This window comes from Salmo salar, chromosome 13, assembly GCF_965601325.2.
Source record: "Salmo salar chromosome 13, fSalSal1, whole genome shotgun sequence".
In the NCBI taxonomy this organism is placed as follows: domain Eukaryota; kingdom Metazoa; phylum Chordata; class Actinopteri; order Salmoniformes; family Salmonidae; genus Salmo; species Salmo salar.
Genome location: NC_138303.1, coordinates 36,583,608 through 36,600,140, shown reverse-complemented (window position 1 = coordinate 36,600,140; position 16,533 = coordinate 36,583,608). Strand labels below are relative to the sequence as shown.

The following is a 16,533-nucleotide window of genomic DNA, read 5'->3' as shown; positions in this document are numbered from 1 at the left end:
AGTTCCGTGTGATAATAAACTTTATCACACCGAATCATGTAATGTGTAATTTAACAACTTTGTAACATTGTAACAAGGGAAGTCAGTGTTGAAGTGTGAGTTTTCATGAATCTAACCTGTAAAGGAAGCTGACAGAGTTATCATGCATTGTACATTGTTTACCAAACTATTTAAGCAGTTGCCAATTAGGCTACAGAAATAGCACTAAATGGTTGTTGTTGTTGCAATTTTTAACCATACATCTTCTTAGGCACTCTTTTGTGCCATAATAATAAAAATAACGTCCATTTGAGATAAATTATTGATAAAATAGATTTATATAACCTAATTTACGCAAAAATATTTCTGGTGCACCGTGTGCTGGTTTTTTGACGCTGTCAATATGTTGGTAGGCATGCTTGATAAAGACATCCAGTCCACAAGGTGGCAACAGTGGTGAGGTTTCATAGATACAGACCGGAAGAGGGAATGAAAGGTTGTAAACATGGCGCCGGCCTTGGGAGACGGTGAATTTGACAACGATGATTACTATTCTTTACTTAATATCAGAAGAGAGGTACGGCATGTTTGGATGCTGTTCGGATGTGTTTGTGTGGATATTTTGAGAAGTGATTTCATAGTCGGTTTGATGTAAGTTTTTTGGAACAAATAAATGTAGGCGGCGTACCGTTTTGCTAGCTAGCCAGATAGCCAGCTAAGTCAATTGACCCCCGTTTATGATTGGGTGCGTTCGAGAGGATCACTTTTGTCAAGTTGGTGACCATCGTTGCTCACGCCGTTCAAAGTGTGTTGGATTATGGGGATAACATTGTCTGGTTTTCGTCTTCATGTCGGCTTCATGAACTTGACAAAAAACGTGATCAAATGTCATTTAAGTTTTATTGCAGTCGACTGAAAGTTTCTGCTTGTTCCCCAACTTCATCCTGCAGCCATTTTCTTTGTGGGAGGCCCTATTGTCAATCAGTAACAACATTGTTGATGATATAGGCACTCTCCCAATTGATTTTACAATGTATACACTTATTTATGTTTGTGTGTGTGATATGGTGGATGTTTATTTCAACATTATAAAGAAACTTTTATAAACAATGCCAACACTGCCATGTTGCACTGAGCCTTGCTGTTGGAAAACAACATTAGTGTCCGACTTTCGGCTGTCTACAGTCGGTTGCTTTAACCTTAACACTCGAACAAGCCCATTGATTTCAGACTGTTGGATAAAATGTGGCTAACCTAATGTACGTTAGCTGACTATTTATACAATTGTTTAACACACATCACCCGTATCTAACATTAGCTCATAACCAATACATATGTGTAACTAACGTTACTAGCTAGTCAAAGTAAAGTTAGTTGGCACAAGTTAGGTAGCTAGCCAACCAACATTGAGTGATTGGTGACAAGGACATTATCCCTGACTTTTGTCCATGCCATGGTAGAATAGAGGGCGGGTATGGTCTGTTTTTCTCTTATCAATTATTTGAGTCGTCTATGCAGATATTGGCCGTGTTCGAGAGCATCAAGTGTAAACCAACGACTGTATATATGAATGGACAATGCTACTGATCACGTGACACCATTCATTCCTATGTGAAGACTCAATAGCGCATTGAGACATAGCATGCGTAGTTAGAGCTACTCCAGGAAGTAACATTGCAGGCTAGCTCGGTGCTGCCCCCTCTCATTGAGCAACTCAAGTTGAAGGCCGACCGTGGTACTGCAGGCTGCCATTAGCAACTAAACTTATTTGCGATTTTAAAATGATCGATTCAAGGATATCTGGTGTATTAGAATCAATTGTTAGTACCATGATTGTCTCTTCGAATGTTTTATTTACGTAATGATCGCCATTTGTTAATTTACTATAATGGGGGATCCTGTTTTCTGCAAACAATGCCTGCAGTATCGCGGTCAGCCTTGAATTTCCGTGACTTCAAGAAAGAGGGCAGTCGTTCTGCCCTTGGGTAACGGGTGTAAAATGCCTAGCTAGTTAGCAGTGCACGCTATTAGCGTTTCATTCGGTGATGTCATTCCCTCTGAGACCTTGAAGTAGTTGTCTCCCTTTCTCTGCGAGGGCTGCGGCTTTTGTGGAGCGATAGGTAACGATGCTTCCTGGGTGATACGTCATGTTCAGAGGGGTCCCTGGTTCGATCCCAGGTTAGGGCAAGGAGAGGGACGGAAGCAAGACTGTTACACATGCAAGTGCACTAGCTGCTTGGCTTGATAGTTAGGCCTCAAGTGCAACATGTAATGTTAGGTCGTCACTTCGAAACCTTCTGTTGTAAATACGTATTTGTCTACTTGGAATCATATTAGCTAGCTAGTACTTTCTCACAAGTAAGTTGAAGTTCTCATGTTTTCTTCTTTTCATCTATTAGGCAACACAGGAGGAACTGAAGGGGTCATACAGGCGACTGTGCATGCTCTACCACCCAGACAAGCACAGAGACCCTGAATTGAAAAGGCAGGCGGAACAGCTCTTTAACCTAGTGCATCAAGCTTATGAGGGTAAGAAGAATACTAGACTGTGACTTCATGCCATTTTTCGACCATGGCTTTGCTCTGTTTCAGCTGAACATTTAGGTCAACTTGCTCGTTGTTGTTTCTGGATTGTATGTATCTGAACCTTTCATTGAAACTGAAAAGTTGCATGTTTCTCCCTGTAGTCCTTAGTGACCCACAGTCACGAGCTATCTATGACATCTATGGCAAGAGAGGACTGGATGTTGATGGATGGGAGGTAAGTACAGCATTTTCTTTTGGGCTTGCCTTCATAATATACATAGGCTACTGTGGCAGGAAGTACTATATATTGTCATTGTCAAGCTAATGAGTGTCGCTGATCATCAGGCAGAAATGGCTTATGTCTTACTGATTCCAGGTGGTGGAGAGAAAAAGAACTCCAGTAGAGATCCGAGAGGAGTTTGAGCGTCTGCAGAGAGAGAGGGAGGAGCGACGGCTACAGCAGAGGACCAATCCCAAGGTCTAATGTTTAGTTGTGTGTGTGGGTGTGTGTGTGCGCTGTATTAGTGACTATAGGACTGAAACCCTGCTGTTGCATGATCATTTATTGATGTGACTGTCTTATTCAGGGGGTGATCAGTGTGGGTGTAGATGCCACAGACCTCTTTGATCGCTATGAGGAGGATTACGAGGATGTGCCTGGAGGGGGCTTCCCACATGTTGAGATCAACAAGATGCACATATCACAATCTATAGAGGTAATAGAAAAACTTGAAATGGGGTTGAAAAGTTCTTAAAATATGTGTATGGGTAGAAGTTTGGCTTACGGACCACCACATTGGAAAACTAGGTGTAAAATTTGTTACCTATTGCAGGCCCCCCTCACCACCTCAGACACAGCTGTTCTCTCTGGCTCCCTCTCAACCCACAATGGAAACGGAGGAGGAAACATTAACGTGGCACTGCGGAGAGTCACCTCTGCTAAGGGCTGGGGGGAGGTCAGGAAGCACTCAATCATTTACAGTTTCTACCTACATATACACACGCACATATAGACACACACGCTGCATACTAGTGCTTTCAAATGCTCACACACCTAAAATACATGCAAACAAACAATTATCACATTTGTGTTCTATTTTACACTGAGATGTTATTTGTTTATCCACCAGGTGGAGTTTGGGGCAGGAGACACACACGGGCCCCTCGTAGGTATGAAGATATTCCGCAACCTCACAGCTCGCTGGTAAGTCAAGATTCCAGAACATTAGAAATCTGTAAAGCATTGTGTTTGGGCTACAGTTGAATCAGAAAAGATGTAGAATGACTTGTTTTTCTCCAGCTTTGTGACTGCTCAGTGTGGACTCAATTTCTCGTCCCGGGGCGTGCGGCCTAGTTGCACCACGATGCTGGCTCGGCACCTGGACAAGAACACCATGGGCTACCTGCAGTGGCGCTGGGGCACCCAGTCCTCCATGAACACCAGCATCGTCAGGGACACGAAGACCAGCCACTTCACCTTGGCCATGCAGGTCAGCACAGAATAATATAACTAAATAGAGCAATTGTAGTATAAGAAGGGACTGCTGTCTGTTGCGGATGTATTCTCTATTTCCTCTCCTAACCGTATTTGTTGGCCCTCTGCAGCTTGGGATCCCTCACTCCTTCATGATGATGAGCTACCAGTACAAGTTCCAGGACGAGGACCAGACCAAAGTCAAGGGCTCAATCAAGTATGTCCACTTTATAATAAGATTTGAACATTTGGGCCTCCCGAGTGGTGCAGCGGTCTAAGGCACTGCAGTGCTTGAGGCATCACTACAGACCCGGGTTCAATCCCAGGCTGTGTCACAACCGGCCGGGAGTCCCATAGGGCGGTGCACAATTGGCCCGGCGTCGTCCGGGTTAGGAGAGGGTTTGGCCGGGGGGGGCTTTACTTGACTCATCCCGCTCTAGCGACTCCTTGTGGCAGGCCGGGCACCTGCAGGCTGACTTCGGTCGTCAGTTGAACGATGTTACCGCTGACACATTGGTGCAGCTGGCTTCCGGGTTAAGCAGGCGAGTGTTGAGAAGTGCGGTTTGGCGGGTCATGTTTCGGAGGATGCATGACTCTCCCGAGCCTGTTGGGGAGTTGCAGCGATGAGGCAAGATCGCAATTGGATATCACGAAATTGGGGAGGAAAAGGGGTAAAATACAAAAAAATAAAGATTTGAACATTTGTTTGTTTTGATAAATGGAGGCCATTGAACCTTAGAACTGTAACCTTTATTATAAATCATCAGGTCAGTTCATGGACAATATAGGAAGACTTGCTGACTGTCTCTGTCATTGTCTTGTAGAGCTGGCTTTTTTGGGACGGTGGTGGAGTATGGTGCAGAGAGAAAGATCAGTCGGCACAGTGTCTTGGGGGCGACCGTCAGTGTAGGAGTACCTCAGGGCATCTCCCTCAAGATAAAGTAAGTATGGCTCAGTTCTTCTTAACCAGACTACCTCAGTACAGTAGGCATTTGGGTTATTCTTAAATAGTGGCATTTTTTAAAATGTATTTTGTACATCTTCTAAATCAACTAATATGGTGACTTAATGACTTACTATATTTTACCATTATCATAACATTGTGCCATCAGTAGGAGTAGTAACACCAATGACACATTTTAGGTCATTAAGGATTTTCTTTAATTAACACATTATCACTTTTCAAAAAATGTACTGAAGTGATTTAATTTATCATTTTTGCTCACAATTTAATTTCCCTTAATTTAAATTTAGTAAAACCAATGACATGATATATTTAGACACACCAAATTGTCAGTGGAACCCTATATTTTGACATACTAAAAAGGTGTGATTAGCTAATAATTTTCTTTCAACTATACCCCTCCCCGATTAGTTTGCCACTGGAGGGAATGCTCAAGGTCGCTGTATATCTTTGTAATGAGGGATTTTTAAGGCGATTTTTAAGCGTGATGGTAATGGGAGACAGAGGAATCCAGCAGTACTGAGGCAGAGGGCTCATAGTGAGGACGACTGGATACTATTCTGAACTGTGTTGTGAGCTTTCTAGTGCACAGTGAGTGCTTCACAGAGCAGAAGAGACTTAGGGACACATATTATAGTAAAAAAAAAACGTTTTGTTATTTGTCTATACAATATATGAAATACTTTTTACTTTCTTGCATTCAAAATAATAGATATCTCTAAATCCCTAAAACATGTCACTACTTGGCAATTCCACGATAACAGTGTGAGGCACAAACCGTCATTCTGTTACCAAACTTTGCATCTGCTCAGTTCTTGAAGTAAATGTTTTTGTAAAAATGTTCAGTGGAAATTGTTAAAAGTAGTCCATGGTTTGCTTAACTTTGAAATAGTTTGTTCTTTGTTTGACATACATTTTAAAGTGAAAAATCTGAGTCTCAGCATCACTAGTGGGAAAGACGGGACAATTAGCTTGCCCTAAGTACTTAAAGGTAGTCAGCGAAATGAGGTCGCACGAGCAGCACCGCAGATATTGCTATGAGTGAGATACAAGATTTCGTGTTTTTCATGGTTGCAAATGCGAGGGATGCAAATGCCACCACAATTCAAGAATGACCCATTTGTTCAGAATAAGTGTCTGCTAAATGACATGTTTTCTATTGATTTCTGTTGGAACTGCTAAGCCATTAGTGAAGTTTTCATCAATTTGTCAAAATATTTAAGTGAATATTCTAATTTACCTGCAGCTTTGGCATCTTGGAATACATTTTTTTATTTAATTGAATTTAACCTTTATTTTCAGTTAAGAACAAATTCTTATTTACAATGACGGCCTACACCGGCCAAACCCGGACGACGCTGTCCAAATTGTGCGCCGCCCTATGGGACTCCCAATCACGGCCTGTTGTCATACAGCCTGGATTCGAACCAGGGTGTCTGTAGTGACGCCTCTAGCACTGAGATGCAGTGCCTTAAACTGCCGCGCCACTCGGGAGCCCTAAATAAATGTGCTTAATCAATTAGTGCATATAAAAGCACTTTGTTGTATAACTTTTCATTTACCAAATAAAAACCAGAAGTGCTACAGTATGTTTCCATCCCATCCAGACTGTCAATGGTTTTGGCACAGAAAGTGTGTGATAAACAGAAAGTGTGCCTGCTCTGGTCTTGGCACGTGCACTTTAGCAACAGCTCTCAGATACACTGATTAAGTATAAGAGTGAGATTTTTATTTGTCAATTGGCAGCCAAGCACCGATCATCATGTCACCAGCATACAAAAAAACCTTCATATTTATTGGGAAGGAGCATCAAGCTCATGACTGTTTTCCACCCTGTGAAGTTCATCATAACTTAATTCATCTGTAGCCTAATAAATGGTGTATTGTTTTAAAAGTGATAGTGGGAGGACCACACAATATCATAGTGTGACTACAAGTTTACTGCGACGTGATGGTTATTCTATCAACAAATGTGCAAGAAAACATTTTCACTGCCATTTGTCGCATGATTTATTTCACCAACAAAAATGTTATCCACACCTGTCTTTTGTATTTTGTTGTCGCCATTTGGACCGTTTACCGGCATCAGGCCTGTCGTGAGGTTTTAATTTTATTTAACATTTTTTAATACAACAGGTACTTTACGCACATAAAAATGGTTGGATGGAAACTTCGTTATTGATGATGCATCTTATTTGTACAGGCTGAACCGAGCCAGCCAGACATATTTCTTCCCCATCCATCTGACTGACCAGCTCCTGCCCAGTGCAGTGTTCTACGCCACAGTTGGACCACTCGTCTTCTACCTCGCTATTCAGAGACTCGTCATCAGGCCCTACGTGCGTGCCCAGAAGGAACAGTAAGACTGCCCACTTATCTACACTTCATGTTAAAGTCTGTGTCAGTATTTCAATTGCTCATTGTGTGATGGCCTTACAGCTTCGTAGCTTGGCTTTACTAATAGAAGTCATAGTAAACAAATTGTGTGTGTGCAATGCAATCTTGGGAAGCCATCCTAATTAGGTTGATAGTTGCCATATCACCCTGGTAGCAGCCTAGTCACAGAGCTCCTATAAATTTGTACATATTTAGTTATTTTAAAGTGCATTTTTTTCCCTCATTGTGGAACCAAGATTCGTTTTTATTGCTTATATCTGGTGGTTTTGAGACACTGATTTCCAGATTTTTGGCTTGGCTAGTTAGCTAGCTGGCTAGTGTTTGTTTTTAAAAAATGCATTTGGACTCAGTACCAGCTTTTTTTATTTCACCTGGCTGCCAGTTCCTGATCTTTTGAGAACATGTGAGGAGTCGCTTTAAGTGTGATAGTAATGGGAGACAGAGGAATCCAGCAGTGCTGAGGCAGAGGGCTCATAGTGAGGACGACTGGATATTATTCTGAACTGTGTTGTGAGCTTTCTAGTGCACAGTGGGTGCTTCAGAGCAGAAGAGAAGTCCAGTGCCTATATGACTCTCACCAAGACCCTCACCAAGACTCAATTTCTATAATTTACCATCCTCTGACCAGTTCCCTCCTCTCAAACCATGAGCTGACCCTCTCCATCTGCAGAGGATGCAGCATTCATATCGCTTATTTGTTTCTTACTTATGAAGCGCTTTGAGATTCCTATTATGAAAAGCGCTGTAGAAGTTCAATAAATGTATTATTAATTCATCCATTGTGCCTCTCCACTGTATAGGGACCTGGAGAAGCACCGGGAGAGTTCGGCCTCGGACATTGCTAGGAAGAGGCAAGAGGCAGAGTCTGCTGTGAGTGCACTATGTCTCCTCATAGAAATACATCATGTGTATCGGCATCAAGCAAACACACATTCCTTACAATATGATTAGATGCTCTATTGGTCTCTTGTGTGTGAATGTTAGCAGCTTGATCTGAAATCTCGATTTCCTTCTGAAGGTTTTGCTAATGCAGGAATCTGTGCGCAGGATCATTGAAACTGAGGAATCTAAAATGGGTAAATGGGCTTCTGTCAGCACCAGAAGTGATCAGTATAAGAACACATTACAGAAGCTATAAAATGAGTTGAGTGACTCAACATGCTGACAGGATAATGTTTCCTGGATCAGGTCTCATCATCCTCAACGCCTGGTACGGCAAGTTTGTGACAGACAACAGTCAGAGGCATGAGAGGGCAAAGGTCATCGATGTGACTGTTCCGCTGCAGTGCCTGGTGAAGGACTCCAAACTCATCCTCACAGAGGCCACAAAGGTTTACAGCCATAGTTACTAGACTAACTCTATCATAACTTATTTGCCCGGAGTTCCCTTTCCTTTGGCATTACTGAATGCAAAATATCAGTATTACAGTAATTTTGGTCCATTCAAATTTTTTCGCCGTATGATACATGGTACAGTACTTGGTACAGAAACACACCATAAAACTATAAACTGCCTTAGGTGTAGTAAGTAGGGTTGACAGGTCTGTGATGACTGATGTTGTTCTTGTGTTGTCCTCCCAGTCAGGACTACCTGGGTTCTATGACCCCTGTGTGGGGGAGGAGAAGAGTCTGAAGGTACTGTATCAGTTCCAGGGAGTGATGCATCAAGTCCTCTCTCCTGAAGGGGAAGCACTCAGGATTCCAAAACAATGTAGGTGGCCTTACCAATGTGTCTGCTCAACTACATGAGTTACATTTCTTAAAACACATACTGTATTTATGTTCAACAGTATTCAATTGCTGTTTTTTTTTCTCTTTCCCTCATGTAGCTCACAGGATTGATGCCGACACATAGGAACCTCTTTTCTGGACCGAATGGGACATAACACAACGTTAAACTGATAGTTTGACAATGGATGGACAGACTTGTATTGTAGAGACACCGATTTACCCCTTGTGTCCTAAAAAGAAGTCCTGCATATCCCCTCTTTATGTTGTCCATAGGAGGAGAAATGGCAGAAACTTACTCAACAGGGTGTTGCCCTATTGAATGAAATTCAGTCTAAAGTCACTCAAAATGGGATGGTCGTAATCTCAAAGTTCTGCCCTTTCAGGTATGGCTTGTAATGGATGACTCAGTACTGTATGGACACTGCAGTGCCTATGTGACCCTCTTGAATGTATTAGTGCACCTCTGTATATTTGCCATATTATTAAAATCTCTTTTCCAAGCTGCAATAGCCCATTTTGGAAATTGAGCTGGAAACAATATTTTGTCACAATATGTTTTGTACAACAAACTAATATTAGTCAAAAGATTAACCCAAAGTTGATTGCAAGTGTACTCCACCTTCTGTATGGTTCGCACTGTCATAGATCAATGGATCTACTGACATGATTGCCCAATAAGGCTATGTCATCTGGGTGTCCTGTGCCTGACGGGTCAGTGAATAATACAAGGCTGACCTGACTGATAACATGACATATTGTACTTAAAGTACAGAAAAACAGGCATGAGATGTAGGCCTATATTCAGTTATGTAACTTGAGTGGTTTATTGACATTTACATCTAATGCATTTACAATTTAGTTCTAGGGAATGTATTAGAAAACGTATGTGTTCATGAAATGGTATTTTTTAAATATATAAACATTCAGGTCATGTTTGTAAAGGCCTGCATGCGCAAATGTCAATGGAATATTTTTCAACTTCATTTGTGTCTTAGAATCCTTGATTGACTTTAATTCAGGAATAAAAACTCAGTCCAGGAAGGTCCCTTTAGACTCTTGGAAAAAGTGTACTATATTATCCAAAGAATGGTTTTGCAGATGGCAGCAAGATGGATCGGGCTGCAAAGCTTTCCAAAATAAATATTTTACACTCATTGACCAAGATGAAATTGGCAAAAAAGTCTGTCTTCAAGACTGTTTTCAGAAGAGGATCACCAAATTCATTTAACTGGTGTTCCAATACAAAATAGCTTTCCAATAAAACCAATATCAATCAATGTGTCAGCTGATATCATTCACAACTATCCTCTGTACACTTGGCCGTATAGATACTTTACCAGCAGCCCTGGCCAGATTCTGCCAGCTGCGTAGACCTGACAACTCGGCGCGTGCTGCCTTCAATTTAAACCTCATCTTGTTGATCAGCTGGCTCTTCATTTGTAACCTTCTGTTGAGCCATTTGTTGGTATCCAAGGCTTTGAATAGCTGGGCCTTCACTGCACATGGGTCAGACAGCGAGTAACTGTGATCGAAGATGACAACATGCTAAATAAAAAGGGCACAAAAGAAAATCAGTTATCAGTTTAGATTCAATGTGATAATGCATAAATGTCTAACAACCCTATGGCTCAGTCTCAAACCATACAGAATACAATGTTGCACAAGACCCACATAGAAGTTGAGTATTAGAAGACACACTGGGCAGGGTAAAGATTAGTTGATAATTCTCAACTTCAAGATATACATAACATCACATCTCAATGGAGTTGAGTGGCAATTCGTTTTGGCCAATGATGTGTGTTACCCCTGGATTGCTGATGCTTGGCCATTGATTGGCTTTGAATCCACCGGTCAGTCAAATTGGCACTCCCCAGTATGAACAGGCCTCCATAGGAATTACTGGAATTTCAATTAAATGTTACATGTATTTAAGTTTTGTTGTAGTGGGGACAGTAACATTAGTACTATTAAAAATACTTGAAGGAAAATGTTTTATATTTTTATGTTAAGCTAACAATATAATTTAAGAGTATATGTTAAGGTGTCTGTAATAGAATAAATGTGTCAAAACAAATGTAGACATTAACAAATGCATTTCTATTGATGGGTTTGCGATCAACTTAACTAAAACGATGTGTGCGGTCCATGGGGCAGAAGTCAGTGTATTGTGAATCTGCATGGCCAGATTGCTACCAAGAATGACAAATTGCCATGTAGGGAATAGTAAGTGGCTTGCTTCATCTTGTTCTTGATACCATGTCTTGTTTTGAGGTGGTTTGACTGATTTCATGTCAATGCTAATATGGCTCAAATTCTCTATCTACACTGAACAAAAATATAAAACGCAATTTTTAAAGGGTTGGTCCCATGAGCTAAAATAAAAGATCCCAGAAATGTTTCATTAGCACAAAATGTTTATTTTTCTACATCCCTGCTACTGAGCATTTCTCCTTTGCCAAGATAAACCATCCACCTGACAGGTGTGGCATATCAAGAAGCTGATTAAACAAGATTATTACACAGGTGCACCTTGTGCTGGGGACAATAAAAGGCCACAGATATCTCAAATTGAGGGAGTGTTTCCAGAGAATTTAATGTTTATTTCTCTACCATAAGCCGCCCCTGTTTTAGAGAATTTAGCAGTACAGTGCATTCGGAAAGTATTCAGACCCCTTGATTTTCCACATTTTGTTACGTTACAGCCTTATAAAATGTATTACATAAAAAAATGGCCTCATTAATCTACACAAAATACTCCATAATGACAAAGCAAAAATAGGTTTTTAGACATTTTTGCAAATGTATACAAATTAAAAACAGATTCCTTATTTACATAAGTTTTCAGACCCTTTGCTATGAGACTCGAAATTGAGCTCAGGTGCCTCCTGTTTCCATTGATCATCCTTGAGATGTTTCAACAACTTGATTGGAGTCCACCTGTGGTAAATTCAATTGATTAGACATGATTTGGAAAGGCACACACCTGTCCATATATGGTCCCAGAGTTGACAGTGCATGTCAGAGCAAAAACCAAGCGATGACGTTGAAGGAATTGTCCGTAGAGCTCTAACTGAGCAATCGGGGGAGTAGGGCCTTGGTCAGGGAGGTGACCAAGAACCCGATAGTCACTCTGACAGAGCTCCAGAGTTCCTCTGTGGAGATGGGAGAACCTTTCAGAAAGACAAGCATCTATCTCTGTAGCACTCCACTAATCAGGCGGAGTGCTACAGAGTAAAAGGCACATAACAGCCTGCTTGGTTTGCCAAGATTGAACTCTTTGGCCTGAATGCCAAGTGTCACATCTAGAGGAAACCTGGCACCATCCCTACGGTGAGGCATGGTGGTGGCAGCATGCTGTGGGGATGTTTTTCAGGGACTGGGAGACTAGTCATGATCGAAGGAAAGATGAATGGAGCAAAGTACAGAGAGATCCTTGAAGAAAACCTGCTCCAGAGCACTCAGGAACTCAGACTGGGGAGAAGGTTCACCTTCCAACAGGACAACGCCGGAGTGGCTTCGGGACAAGTCTCGATCGAACATCTCTGGAGAGACCTGAAAATAGCTGTGCAGCGACGCTCCCCATCCAACCTGACAGAGCTTGAGAGGATCTGCAGAGAAGAATGGGTGAAACTCCCCAAATACAGGTGTGCTAAGCTTGTAGCATCATACCCAAGAAGACTCAAGGCTGTAATTGCTGCCAAAGGTGCTTCAACAAAGTATTGAGTAAAGGGTCTGAATACTTATGTAAATGTGATATTTCATATATATTTTATACATTTGCAAAAACAAATACCTGTTTTTGCTTTGTCATTATGGGGTATTGTGTATAGATTGAGGGGAAAAAACAAATTCGTCCATTTTAGAATAAGGCATTAACGTAATAAAATGTGGAAAAAGTCAAGGGGTCTGAATACTTCCCGAATGCACTCTATATCTAACCGGCCTCACAACTGCAGACCACGTGCAACCACGCAAGCACAGGACCTCCACATCTGGCTTCTTCACCTGCGGGATCATCTGAGACCAGCCACTTGGACAGCTGATGAAACTGGATTTGCACAAGCACAACCAAATAATTTCTGCACAAACTGTCAGAAACCTTCTCAGGGAAGCTCATCTGCGTGCTCGTCGTCCTCACTATGGTCTTGACCTGACTGCAGTACGGCGTAGTAACCAACTTCCGTGGACAAATGCTCACCTTCGATGGCCACTGGCACGCTGGAGAAGTGTGCTCTTCATGGATTAATCCCGGCTTCAACTGTACTGAGCAGATGGCAGACAGTGTGTATGGCGTGGTGTGGGCGAGCGTTTTGCGGATGTCACCGTTGTCAACAGAGAGCCCCATGGTGGGATTATGGTATGGGCATAAGCTATGGACAACAAACACAATTGCATTTTATCGATGGCAATTTGAATGCACATACCATGACGAGATCCCAAGGCCCATTGTCGTGCCATTCATCCGCCGCCATCACCTCATTTTTCAACATAATGCACTGCCTCATGTCGCGAGGATCTGTACACAATTCCTGGAAGCTGAAAATGTCCCAGTTCTTACATGCCCTGCATACTCACCAGACATGTCAATCATTAAGCATGTTTGGGATGCTCTGGATCGATGTGTACGACAGCATGTTCATAAAAAGTGAGAAAAACATCTGCCAGGGTACTGCTTCAGATGGTGAGAGAGGAATCTACAAGCAGTCTTTCCCAATGTTGACATTGCCTAGCAAATATTCTTGAGTTTACCTGTTACCAATGCATCAGGGTAGAATTTCTTTTCAAAGCTGGCTCTTGTCAAAAACAGACAGATCAACGATGAGACAGGAAAGACTGAACCCTTTGAATCTTATGGCTCTTGAGAATTATGTACTCAGGGCACTTGATTTCAAGGACATAGTTGCAGATTTTGCTGCTTGGAAAATGAGGAAGAAATCATTTTAAGGTAAACCATGATTACATTTTATGTAATAAATTAATGTAGTGCATAAGACCTAATGCTCGTCCGCTGGAGATGACAGGAGAGGCTCTGTCCAGCCAGCTGGCGGAGGCCGCGCTCTTGTTTTCTTTGCGAAGGCTGTGCGGATGTTAACTGTCCATGGTCCTCCTGAATCAATAGTGGGACCATTCTGTGTAGCCTAGGACATACAACGGTTTGCTATATACTGTATACTGTGGACTTCACCGGATAGACATTACTCTCTGGTTTTAACTGTGATGATTATGAAACACAAACGGATAAATGTTATGCTTTACTGTGCTGTATTTTAGCCTAGGCCCTATTTCATTTGTTTATTTAGAGAAGACACACACCTATAATTCCGTGTATAAAGTCATTTGAATTAAAATTGCCAAAATGAAATACCCTAATCCTGTCTATACATAAATACAATCATTGAAATTAGGCTACTAAAGCATGATTTGGCCACAGAGGATCATTAGCTTCATTCAAAAAAAAGTGGATTGTTCTAAAAGCAAAGAAAATACTAATGTCTTTTAGTTATCAAAATTCTCAACTTAATTGAGCGAACAACAGTACTTTCTTACTGGCACCAGTGGAGAGCATATGCAAATTTGTAACATATAATACGAATTGTAATTCCTAACATATATGAAATGGGGGATGGACATCCACAAATGAATAAATACCATACGAAACGTAACATATCATACTAAATTGAGTGTCTCGGATTTAAGTACAGAATAATACGACCTGGTTGGTGTCTCCCTTTCTTGTAGGCCTATTATATGGACAACATTGCTTTTATTGATATGTTTGTCAGTGTCAGCAAAGTAGGCTACCCATAATTTGTCGTATTCAAAAATATTTGTAATTTCTCACTTCACACATGGAGCCTCTGACTGTAGCATCACTTTGATTGACAGACAACAACAACAAGCTTCACATGTGAAACATGTGTAGGCTATGTAATGATCTATCCTTGTAGGCTATGTAGCAATGTCACATAGATCATTTTCTCTCATTTTAGACAAAGTCTTTTCATTGTTAAAATAGGCCTAGGCTATATTTTTTTCTCTCAAATGAATACTCTTCCAAGTAATTGAATACTAACATCCGTTTGGATATTCAAATAACCATGCCCATCCCTACTTGTTACTTTTATAAATATCAATTATTTAACGCTTACTGTGTACTTGTGCTTGTCCTGACAGAGTTGTCAGTGGGAATTGGAATCTCTTTGACACTCAACTCCATTGTATCGTGCGTAGTTGAGAATTCTCAGCTAGGTAAAGGCTCACTTTCTTGTTGCCCTCTGCAGATTTGGATAGTAGTCTCTCTTCTGGGTCCAGGTCATTCTGTGTTTCCATCTTTTCTTGGGACACAGTGACACACTTTGGAAGCATTTTGAGCCTTTTTCCTGACTTTCTTTTCTAGTAATAAAATAAAACCATTAGTTAATAATAATCAAATCAAATTTTATAAGACAGTTAGAAAAAAAAACGAATTTGATGACAGAAGGCACGTTCTCTTACATGCACACACACAAACAAGTTAGGCTAATGCACATTCATTAGATACCTAAAATGTTTGGAAAAGGTACGAATCCAAAAGATGCTGGTGAAATGTGTAGGCTTACCTTGGAATTTGGTGGTGGGAATGTAAAGAGGGTGGGTACAGCATTCCACAGCAGGTTTTTGCGGTTGCCTAAGCCGCTGAAACAATCCGTAGTAAAATGAAGTGAGCAGATGACCATGTGTTTCTTTGGATAAAAGTCATCTCGGCATATGTTATCCAGCCATTGTCTAAATACAGTTGGTTTGCTGAAAGGAAATCTGTAGAAATTAGATATGGTATACAGTGAATTGAGTGAAATCAACACACAATCATGTAAAAATATATATGGTAATTGCATTGCGTTTTAATCAAACAATATAACTAACCTGTGAAAAGTAATATCTGTATGTTTGCTGTACCTATTGGTACAGTTATATGCAGAACAACTTTTCGGCATGATATTGCCCCGAACTAAGATGGCGGTCGACGGTCGTCGCCCCTCAGTATATCAAAAGAGTCATCATACCAAATATGGTGGATAAATGAAGCGTTTATCCTTGAAAACATGGTGCTGGGGTGGCTATGCGATATAAACTGTGGTCTGGTCTAATGTATATGAACCATAAAAAATGAGGGAGTGGGATGTCTCGCTTCCTTTCCGTCTCTGATCATATGTCGTAATATGCAAGGTGTATTCGTCCCATCTCGTACCCTCATAGACCATCTCTGTTTGGAGAATGTATTGATCAATGACAGTGTCTCCAAGACCAAAGGTTAAAAAGTACGTACAGCACAGGTAATAGCATATTGTTGATTGATTAAACAATAATATTTCAGATTAGAGAGCGCAGAATCCAAAGTGCGCATCGATTACAATCACGTTGCCGTTGCTCTGGAACGCACCCATTTTACTAGTGTAACAGTGTAGGTCTCAGAGCGAGTGAC

General features: G+C 41.2%; 2 protein-coding genes across 12 annotated transcripts; one reads left to right on the top strand and one right to left on the bottom strand.

The window, feature by feature from the left end:
- Positions 1-419: 419 nt before the first annotated feature.
- On the top strand, positions 420-9,609 carry LOC106567260 (dnaJ homolog subfamily C member 11). Of its 3 annotated transcripts, none has more exons than XM_014136350.3 (16): positions 420-556; positions 2,379-2,508; positions 2,667-2,740; positions 2,882-2,983; positions 3,093-3,221; positions 3,339-3,461; positions 3,636-3,709; positions 3,806-3,995; positions 4,111-4,196; positions 4,804-4,920; positions 7,147-7,302; positions 8,141-8,210; positions 8,359-8,416; positions 8,529-8,671; positions 8,922-9,051; positions 9,170-9,609. In XM_014136350.3, the coding sequence occupies exons 1-16, from the start codon at positions 485-487 to the stop codon at positions 9,193-9,195; spliced, it is 1,680 nt and encodes a 559-aa protein (XP_013991825.1). In that variant the 5' UTR covers positions 420-484; the 3' UTR covers positions 9,196-9,609. The 3 variants fall into 3 exon arrangements, with proteins under 3 accessions (XP_013991825.1, XP_013991827.1, XP_013991826.1); XM_014136352.3 differs by having other exon boundaries at positions 483-630; XM_014136351.3 differs by lacking the exon at positions 420-556 and adding an exon at positions 1,721-2,099.
- Positions 9,610-9,871: 262 nt separating this feature from the next.
- thap3 (THAP domain containing, apoptosis associated protein 3) lies at positions 9,872-16,521 on the bottom strand. 9 transcript variants are annotated; one of them, XM_045693179.2, is made up of 6 exons: positions 15,975-16,521; positions 15,671-15,866; positions 15,333-15,464; positions 14,066-14,209; positions 13,270-13,441; positions 9,872-10,616 (listed from the first exon to the last, which is right to left on the bottom strand). In XM_045693179.2, the coding sequence occupies exons 2-6, from the start codon at positions 15,712-15,714 to the stop codon at positions 10,353-10,355; spliced, it is 756 nt and encodes a 251-aa protein (XP_045549135.1). In that variant the 5' UTR covers positions 15,715-15,866; positions 15,975-16,521; the 3' UTR covers positions 9,872-10,352. The 9 variants fall into 9 exon arrangements, 8 of the variants coding, with proteins under 8 accessions (XP_045549135.1, XP_045549137.1, XP_045549136.1 ...); XM_045693181.2 differs by having other exon boundaries at positions 15,671-15,746; XM_045693180.2 differs by having other exon boundaries at positions 15,671-15,854; positions 15,975-15,992.
- Positions 16,522-16,533: the final 12 nt, after the last annotated feature.

Coding starts and splice junctions, on each gene's coding strand:
- LOC106567260 (XM_014136350.3), top strand. CDS start 485: ATGGCGCCGGCCTTGGGAGACGGTGAATTTGACAACGATGATTACTAT. Junction 2,741..2,881: donor TGGATGTTGATGGATGGGAG/GTAAGTACAGCA, acceptor TACTGATTCCAG/GTGGTGGAGAGAAAAAGAAC. Junction 8,211..8,358: donor GGCAAGAGGCAGAGTCTGCT/GTGAGTGCACTA, acceptor TTCCTTCTGAAG/GTTTTGCTAATGCAGGAATC.
- thap3 (XM_045693179.2), bottom strand. CDS start 15,714: ATGCTGTACCCACCCTCTTTACATTCCCACCACCAAATTCCAAG. Junction 15,465..15,670: donor TCCCACCACCAAATTCCAAG/GTAAGCCTACAC, acceptor TTTTATTACTAG/AAAAGAAAGTCAGGAAAAAG. Junction 10,617..13,269: donor CGTGCCAGTGGCCATCGAAG/GTGAGCATTTGT, acceptor CTTTTTATTTAG/CATGTTGTCATCTTCGATCA.